Genomic DNA, 10,160 nt, shown 5'->3' with positions numbered 1-10,160 from the left:
GTTTCTATGACAACCATGGAAGGCGCGTCATAATGTTTGATTACGTCACAGACAGCACAGATTACAAAGACTCACGATCATAGTCTCTTGCAGTTCAGCGATATTCCCGAGCAGAAGCGATTTTGAGCGAAATATCCTATTGCATTATAGCAGAAAACTTTAGTAATACGACGTCATTCTATACTCATCGTAGACTACTCAGTTTATAGACTGAGTAGCAGCTACATCGCATACAGTTTGACAACTGCATCTTTGATTTGTCAGCATTAGATACAAAACTCGCAATGTCTACAGATTTAAGAGAATTGTGTCTGGAGATATACGTCGACGGTGAGCTCTGCTGCCGTGCACAACCAAATTCGAAGGTGGAGATTAGGATGAGCGAGGCCATCAACGACCTTTCCGGGAGCTCGGCAGTGATCAATGCGCAGCTGGAGGTTGATACACACGAGGACATGTCAGTCAGTTACAGCGTTTTAGAGGGGAACGTTGTGGAGGTTGACCTTGATGTGAACAACTCAACCTCAGCTAGTGTAGAGAGAGATGAGCAGCTGGAGAATAACGTCAAAGACGTCGTCTCAGTGTTGGTGTCCCCAACAGAAGTGGCAGGGAGCAGCAGTGGGATCGATGCTTCTGGAACCCCTGAGAACAGCCCAACAGGTCAGTGTCAAACATGCACATTTACATCTATTCACTTTTAGCATTTAGTAATTTATTTTGCAATATAATTTATTTGCAAGTGGGCTATTTAAAAAAAAAAGTGTTATTAAATGTTGAATTGTGTTTTTTAAAACATATGATGTCGTAGTGTGATTGTTGCAGTGAAAAAAAGAAAGAATTTGCCGCTACTCATTGTAGTTATTTGAGTTTGAAACTGCGTCTGTCTTTTGAGTATTGTAAAATGTTAATATTGTTTGTTCAATTCCTATTTGTATGTAAATTAGTTTATTTCTCAATTAAAACTGTTCCACTGTTCTGGGACCCTGGAATAGACTTTTGTCCACTGTAGTGGACATTATATTTTAGTGAATTTCTCTGACACCATATGTCACATGTCACAACCTGTAAAGAGCACATTCAGGACTTTTCAGAGATACCAAATGTGTGGAGGTTTCACCATGAAAACAACTTATCCTTGGTTTTTAAAAATGTCTGACATTTAATTTAGTGATCAGATGTAGCACTCTTATGGAAATATGATAATGTATTGTAATTATAATTTAAAATCGGATTGTATTTAATAAACCAAGATCTCAGGAAAACGTTATGGGGTTTCAAATCAAAAAATGACTTTCTGTTCCAGAACAGGGCATTGATTTCATACATGTCCACTGTAGAGGACACCAGGACTTAAATCATGTTTATCAAAATGATCCTACAATAGAATAATAAGCCTTTTTAATAAAGGTCCAAGTTCACAAAGCATGTTTCATGTTCAGTGAAATTAGAAAATATTGGTGCAGATATGGTGATGTTTCTTATAACATATTTGTTTTCTTCTTTTTTCAGAAAGTAGCAAGTTGAACAAAATTTGGGCTTTTATCCAAAAGCTTTTTTGGAATGATCCAGCTGTTCCAGAGCCCTTGTGTGTTTCTGAGATGGAAGCTGAATTGGATCTGGCTGATTCAGATGAGTCGTGTATCCCGGTTCCAAGCGGTTCTGAGATGGAAGCTGAATTGGATCTGGCTGATTCAGATGAGTCGTGTATCCCGGTTCCAAGCGGTTCTGAGATGGAAGCTGAATTGGATCTGGCTGATTCAGATGAGTCGTGTGTTCCAGGTCCAAGTGTTCCTCATCTATTCACTTACATGCAGGTTGCAACAGAATTCTGTGTCCCATTGGAGAAGCTTGTGAATGCCTGTACACTGCATCAGACACCAGTCACTATGGTCTGGGACAACATCTTCATTGGAAATGAGTAAGTCTACAATCCATTTAGACTAATATAAACCATGTGATTAATAATGTAATGCAGGAGTATGAACAGGAATCAAACACAATTAATTTCTACATTATAAATCCTCTTTAGTGAAAGACTAATCTTGGCTGTTGTGTTCTTTTGCAGAGAGATAGCAAGGGACCGAAAGAGACTGAAGGAGCTGGGTATTACTCACATCCTCAATGCTGCTGCCGTGAAGAAGAACCTGAGGGTCTTGTTGGGTGTCCCATGTAAGAAAGACCTGAAGGAAACCGTTAATACAGGGGCGAGATATTACAAAGGCATGAACATCACTTACTGTGGCTTGCCTACAACGTGCAGTTTGAACATCAGCGAATACTTCTTGCCAGCTGCCAAATTCATTCACGAGGCCCAGAGAAACCCAAAAAGTAAGATCTTTTATCAAATGTTCTGGAGTGACAAACTGTTTGGGACTTTTTCTGACTGTCTTTCTGCTTTTTATTTCCACAGATAAGGTGTTGATTCACTGCACTGAGGGTGTCAGCCACGCCCCTACTCTTTTTCTGGCATACCTCATGATCCACAAATTCAAAAGTGTAGAGGAAGCCATTGATTTTCTCGTAAAGGTGAGATACATCAAGCCTCACGTACGCTTCCTGAAGCTGCTGGCAAGCCTGAATGAGGAACTTCTGTACAATACAGCTACAAAATCTAGAAGAAAAAACAAGAAGCAGGCAAAGCGGGGAAAAAGCTGCAGGGCACTGTTGAATAACTTATGTAAAATAACTTATTACTTATGTAGAATATATCTATATACAAAATATAGAACAGAATAATACAGCCTGATATACAATCAGGCAGCCAAAACACGAGGGGAAAAAAGCTGATAAGCGTATACATTTTAAGACAGAATTATAGACTTATAGACATCGCACATATTAAAAAAGTGCGCAAATAAAAGAACAGATCCGATTTATAAAAAGTGCAATAACCAAAAAAAATCTTTGTCCGGTTCCCAAAACTCTCTTTGACAGTGCGTTCCTCCTTCCTCCCGGGTTTCGAAACACCAATGCAACAAGGTTCGTTGATAAGGGAAGAAGGAGGTGGGAACCGGCAAACATTTTGAAAAAAACGAAAGTAAAGTAAAAAAAACGAAAGTAAAGTAAATGTAAATAGTTCAGGCCTGGTCCTTGTGAGACTCGAGACCACGACCAGCGCTCATCCTTTAGCACTCTTTCTCCATTTTGTGGGACTCAAATCCTGCTCAAACGGAGGATGCAATCAACATTTTGTTTTAATCTGGACAAACAGGTGAGTTATTTTACTTCATATCCTTTAATATTAAGGCAAGGCAAGTTTATTTATATAGCACATTTCATACACAATGGCAATTCAAAGTGCTTTACATAGAAGAAATTAAAATAATAAAAAGAAATAAGAATAATTAAAACCGTTTAGAAAAATAAAATAAAATACAGTACAGTACAAACAGTCGGACGAACAGCGGCACAGTGCTCATTCAGTAAATGCACAGCTAAACAGAAGTGTTTTGAGTCTGGATTTGAATGTGACTACTGTAGGAACACATCTGATCTCCTCTGGAAGCTGGTTCCAGCTGCGGCTGGCATAATAGCTAAAAGCGGACTCGCCATGCTTAGAGTGAACCCTTGGTATTTCTAGCTGATATGATCCTAATGATCTGAGTGATCTGTTGGGTTTATATTCAGTGAGCATATCTGCAATATATTGAGGTCCTAGGCCATTGAATGATTTATATACCAGTAATAATACTTTAAAATCAATCCTAAATGTAACTGGGAGCCAGTGTAAAGACCTGAGGACTGGTATGTTCATATTTTCTGGTTCTGCTCAGAATCCTGGCGGCAGCGTTCTGTATGAGCTGCAACTGTCTTATGGTCTTTTTGGGAAGGCCAGTGAGGAGTCCATTACAATAATCCACCCTGCTGGTGATGAAAGCATGCACAAGTTTCTCTAAGTCTTGTCTGGAAACAAAGCATCTAATTCTTGCAATATTTTTCAGATGATAGTATGCTGATTTAGTTATTGCTTTGATATGACTACTGAAACTAAGGTCTGACTCTAGTGTCACACCAAGATTCCTGACTTGATTTTTAGTTGTTTGACCCCTAGAGTGAAGGTATGCGTTCACCTTGAACTTCATCTTTGTTTCCAAACGCAATGACTTCAGTTTTGTCTTTGTTAAACTGAAGAAAGTTTTGACACATCCAACTGTTGACTTCATCAATGCTTTGTCACAGGGAGTCAATGGGGCTGTAATCGTTAGGCGATAGGGCTAAGTAGAGCTGTGTGTCGTCTGCATAGCTGTGGTAAGCAATTTGGTTCTTTCTCATTATTTGGCTCATTGGGAGCATATACAGGTTGAACAGGAGCGGCGCAAGAATTGAGCCTTGAGGGACTCCGCATGTCATGGATGTCCACTCAGACTTATGGTCTCCTATACTCACATAATAACCTCTCCCATCTAAGTATGACCTGAACCATTTCAGGACTATCCCAGAAAGCCCCACCCAGTTTTCCAGCCTGTCAAGAAGTATGTTATGATCGACAGTGTCAAATGCAGCACTGAGGTCGAGTAGTACCAGCACTGATAATTTGCCTGAATCAGTATTTAAGCGAATATTGTTTATTATCTTTATGAGCGCTGTCTCTGTGCTGTGGTGCGGTCGGAAACCAGATTGAAAATTGTCAAAGTATCCATTCGAGCTTAAGAATTTGTTCAGCTGATTGAAGACAACTTTTTCAATGATCTTGCCTATGAAAGGAAGATTTGAGATCGGTCTATAGTTGCTTAATATGGTCTTATCCAGATTGGTCTTTTTCAGGAGGGGCTTGACAACTGCACTTTTCAGGGAGTTTGGAAAACTCCCAGAGAGAAGTGAGGCATTTACCACTTCTAGAAGATCTGCTTCTAAACTGTTTAACACACTTTTGAAAAAAGATGTGGGAAGTGTGTCAAGGGCACATGTTGATGTTTTAAGGTGCTGTACGGTTTCTTCCAAAATTTTGCCATCAATTTCTTTGAAATCAGACATAGTAACTACTTTCTCAGGTGGTTTGATCTGTCTGACCCCAGTGCAACTCAAGGATGTGCTGATCACATTTCTGATATTATTGATTTTCTCAGAGAAGAAAGAAGCAAACTCACTGCACTTGCTGTCTGAGAGCATTTCACTGGGAATCTGGCTTGGGGGGGTTGTCAGTCTCTCTACAGTAGCAAAAAGAGTGTGTGTGTTTAAATTGCTGTTTATAATATTTGAGAAGAAAGTCTGTCTAGCTTTGCCTAGTTCCATATTGAAAGCATGCAGACTGTCTTTGTTGATGTTATAATGGACTGCAAGTTTTGTCTTCTGCCACATAATTTGCACTGCTGTTGAGTTTCTCCAAGGTGCTTTTTGTCTGCCACTCTTCTTCCTGACTTTAACAGGAGCAATATCATCAATTACACTTAACTTTTGAGTTAAAAGAATCAAGGAGAAAATCAACAGAGTCTGCAGATATGCTTGGTGTTAAGGATGTAGCCTTCATAAATAGTACACTAGTGTTCTCATTTAAGCATCTCTTCTTGACAGACACAGCTCTAGCTTCAATGGCAGGAGAGATCAATATATCAAAGAAAATACAGAAATGATCAGACAGTGCTACATCCTTAATAACAATCGATGAAATGTTTAGACCCTTACTGATAAGTAAATCTAGAGTGTCCATGATTGTGTGTGGGTCCATGTACATGCTTAGTCAGATCAAAAGTTTTTAAAACAGTTTTGATTTAGTTTGCCATATTGTTTTCTGCACTATCTATGTGGATGTTAACATCTCCAGCAATGGCAAAACAGTCAAACTCTGAGGTAATTGTTGATAACAGTTCTGTAAAGTCCTCAGCAAAGGCTGGAGACTCCCCGCCCCCGGCGCGATTCACATGTAAATAGTTTACGTGATCTAGTATGCATCGCATACGCCCCCCGATCAATGCCATATCAATGCCACAGTTTCTTCATCAGACTTGCTGATAGTTCATCGCGTTTTGAGTATGACACGCTTCTCCGGTAATAAAGACGCCCTTCAGATGATTCTGGACAGCGTGGAAGAATGCACCTTTTCCTCAGAGGACGAACGGCAGCATTTTGAAGAGCGAATTCCGCCGAGAACAAAATTTCGGAGTAAGTTTTACTTAAAAGTCTTTTGTCTTTTATTTTTCGTGTTCGCATTTACGAGGAAAAAACAATATTACGTGACAGTTCTCCATTATGGACGCGAGCGCTCTAAAAAAAGCATTAAAAGACTTTCAAACTTTCACAGAGACCTCAAAACAGAAAGTACAAATCCTTTCTTTAAAATGAATTTCGTTTTGTATCATTTGTATCTTAATTTTAATAATTTTTTCATTAACAAATTTCCTGGATTTAAAGTAAATATAGGCTAGCAATCACAACATAAGGTGCTTGAACTGGAGATCATCATGAACCAGACCGTAGCCTACTCGCCTCACATGTCTAAAAAATGTGAAATATATTTACAGAAAGCTGGTTCTAAACAAAACCATCCAAAACACTAGCCTACTGCGAAGATCGCGAGTCAATAGCCTATCGTCAACTTCATCTTTGCCAGAAGTTAAATTTAAATCGCGTGTGTGAATGAATGATGATGTTTTAGCAAACTGTATTGCTACTGAGATGAGTAAAAATCGACTGAAATCTGAATACATAGATAAAATGTAGGCCTATAATCATTTTTTTTTACAAAGAAAGAGTACACTTGAAATATTGTTGAAATTGTAATTATTGTTGTAATTGTAACCTTTTTAATAAAATAGCAAAACATATTTACAAGATAGATGTAAGCAAAATCTTAAATGGTCAATATAAGTCTTCTTCTAAATACATCTTTTGTCCTTGCATTGTGGCTCCGTGAGTTTCACACCTGAATCAATGGCTAATTATGCAGAGTGGGTGGGACATTGTATTCTAAGGTGTAAACTACTCCTCCCCCTCGCATATTGGCTTTCCAAGCAAAACCTGTTTTACATCAATTTAAATCAATGTATGGTTTTATGTGAACGATAAAGCAAGACTATTTTCACATAATTTTGAAGAAAAAACTCTAGGCGAGGACATCCATTAGTCAAAAGTCTTATTGACACATATTTACTATGTGTTTTGTGGCCTTATTTCAGAAATTTTATTTTTTATTTTTTTCAATAACCATGCATAAACATTATTCTCTCAAAAATGAAAACATGTACATACACGTGGCTCACATATTATGGTAGCCCTGTTTGTGCTTTATAGAGTGAATTTACACCTTTGCCATTAATATGTTTATAAGCAACTGAAAAAAGCACAAATGTCAGGGCATGTCAGAACATCTCAAGGGCCCCAAAAACAGCCCAGACCCCAGAGGGTTAACACTCTTGAACCAGGTTTGTTTGGGTGATGGCCATCCCGATGAAGTTGTCAATGAAGTTCACTCCTTTTATATTGCAGGTTTTTTGCAGCCATGTATTAAGCCCAAGCAACCGTGAAAACCTGTTTGTTCCTCTTGCTGGGAGTGGTCCACTGATGAATGTTTGAACTTTCAGTCTTTTAAGTGTTTCAAAAAGTTAATTGAAATCCTTCTTAAGGAGTTCTGACTGCTCTTTATGAATATCGTTCTTCCCCACATGAATAATGAGTCAATTTGCAGTCTTATGTTTCATCAGAATGTTCTGAAGTTCCCTGTAAATATCAGAAGTTGTTGCTTGTGGAAGGCAGCACGTAGTTGTGTCCCTGCTGCTAATGTTTCTGATTATGGAGTCCCCCACTATCAGAGTCCTGGGCTCGGCTGCGCTCTGAGCTGCCAGTTAGCATCAGTGTTAGCTACTGGCCCATTCAGTCTGTGTTCGATTACATTCATCACATTTGGGGATTCCTCATTTACATTCATTAGTACTTCAAATCTGTTCTCAAGATGTATAGGCGGTGGTAGGAGACCAGTGTTTGCAATCCTTGTCAGAGCTGTATCTGGGGTAGAGGATGCTACTGCGGCAATATGTGAGGCTCGTGACAATCTGATGTCTCGAGTGCCTTTAGGTCTCACTCCCTGTTTGTGCCATCGATTTGTAAGTCGATCGGCTTGTTTCTCTACCTGTCGAGGAGCACTAGTTTCATGGGACTCACCGGTATGCTGAGGGTGTCCATGACGAAGCTCTGTTGTGTGCTCCGTCTGGTTTGGTGGTCCCGTAAGTAACTTTGTTTCAAGAACTGCAATCCTTTGTAAAAGTCTGTGGCAGTAGTGCAGCAAGTAGATTCTTGAACCAGAAGAGGCATTTTCTCTCTTATCCTTATGAGTGTAGGCAGTTGTGTTTTCCTTTCCCCGGAATGAAAGCTGGTCGGGTAAAGGAATTCTGCATTTTTGTAGTAATCCAAACTTTGTCGTCTGAGCACTGTGCTGATTTGCTGAAGTTAAAATTAGGTGATAAAAGGAAATAAAATATAAAAATATAGGAGATAAAATGTAAAAGCGATAGAGCAAAGCGTGGAGCAGTAAGCAAGAGCATCCGAACAGTAGCTGAGCAGGAAGTACAGCACAAGTTGTTGCTTGTGCAAGTAAGGCTGTCAGTATCCAGATCTTCGCTTTTAAAACACTTCAGGTTGGTACTTGGACACAGACACTCATATCCATATGCATTTCCTTACTGCCCATGCACTTTTAAAACATGGAATGCGTTGTGGTCCCATTTATAGTCGAAACTTGCAGGTTATAAAGGTGCTGATGGACAGAACATTTACGCACAGGAGGCATAAGATGATCGAAGATTTGCGTTTCATCGCTGAATGTAAGAACAGATAGCCAGCACTCTTTAGAGGTAAGTCTTTATAATGTAATGTCAGCTGTGATTAATTACTTGGATGGTTATTGTATGCAATTCCAAATTAAAGTTCTTTAGATGTAATTCAGGTTCATGTTCGTTTGTAATAATTTTGTATGTCTGTAAGTGCTGTTAATACTGTAAGTGTTGGTGTATGATAATGTAAAGCCCGCTATATTGGTCCAATTGCCGGTTCGCCAATACACGGGGAAGGTATCACGTGTTCTGTCCTCACTCATGCAAAGTATTGGTTGGTTAAATTTGTAATACATTAATCATATATATTTACTCGTTAATTCATCTGACTCCATAAATGAAAGGTTTTAATAATATCTGTGCCTCACTAAAAGTGAGCGCATGTTTGACTATTCCTTTTAACCATTAAATGAACAATGTCAAAATCAGTTAGAATAATCACATGTAACAATTTCATATTTCAGAAATCCGAGATCAATTCAAATATCTAGAACATGGTTATACATTGGTTACACCAAATAATCTTACCCAGCTTGTAGCAGAGAGAGAGAGAGAGAGAGAGAGAGAGAGAGACCCTATTCCATTTCCTGCCCAGCAAAAAAGAAACCAGAGAGAGCGCGAGCATGTGGGAGACCACCCTCAAAATGGCTTCTTCCAACAAAAGGGGGGAGGCATTACCTGGCCTTATCTCTGAATCAGTTTTCTCTAAACTTCTATAAACCTTATTTCCTTTTATTTTATCTATCTGGATATGACATATCTGTACCACTCACTTTGAGACATTTCAAATGACACCAAAAACATAAGTCAATGATAAACATTCACGTTAAACCAGGTTCTTGTGTGAGTTCTTAGTTGTTTTCCGAGAGGAAGTGAGGCTGCATGGGGGAGGTCCATAGACCGGGCCTCGACCAGTATTTTCAGTCTTACAGATTTCCCTCCTTGATCCCGTGGGTCACATTCTGATGAACACTTACGGGGTCACAGTAAGACGTTTATTATAAGCCTTGAAGATGTAGCACAAAAATTGTCTTTGCAATGTTGGCATCTGTAGAAGCTCAGTGGGCTGTGTTCACCTGCAGAACACCTGTTCTCACCAGGTGTATAGCTTGAGTCCAGCAGGTGGATGAATGCGTTCAGGTTCTCTTCCTGTAATCCCGTGACGTGAGCAAAGTTAATAGAGTCAATCTGGACCTTTTGTGACTTGTTCAGTTGACGTGTCATTCCTTCATGGAGAAACTTCACTTCCCTGGTACCTTCTCCACGATGATGATCTGACCCTTCTTGACCAACCCTGTCACCTCCAGCGGTAAGGTGGTCTGGGCAGACCTCAGTGGATGAAGGGGTTCTCCTTTGATCCACACTGCTTTGTGTGAGACACCTGAAAAGCATCTTAAA

At 39.5% G+C, this 10,160-nt stretch overlaps 1 protein-coding gene across 1 annotated transcript; it reads left to right on the top strand.

The window, feature by feature from the left end:
- Window positions 1-262: 262 nt before the first annotated feature.
- LOC307160540 (uncharacterized protein) lies at window positions 263-9,892 on the top strand (the record flags this gene model as incomplete). Its single annotated transcript, XM_079874699.1, has 5 exons — window positions 263-660; window positions 1,510-1,918; window positions 2,066-2,328; window positions 2,411-2,591; window positions 9,817-9,892. Exons 1-5 carry the CDS (start codon window positions 285-287, stop codon window positions 9,890-9,892), a joined length of 1,305 nt encoding a protein of 434 aa, XP_079730825.1. The 5' UTR covers window positions 263-284.
- Between the last annotated feature and the right edge of the window lie 268 nt (window positions 9,893-10,160).

The sequence above is a fragment of the Squalius cephalus genome, assembly GCF_949319135.1.
Source record: "Squalius cephalus genome assembly, chromosome: 6".
In the NCBI taxonomy this organism is placed as follows: Eukaryota; Metazoa; Chordata; class Actinopteri; order Cypriniformes; family Leuciscidae; genus Squalius; species Squalius cephalus.
The sequence above is the reverse complement of the archived record's forward strand: the minus strand, read 5'-3'. Positions and strand labels throughout refer to the sequence as shown.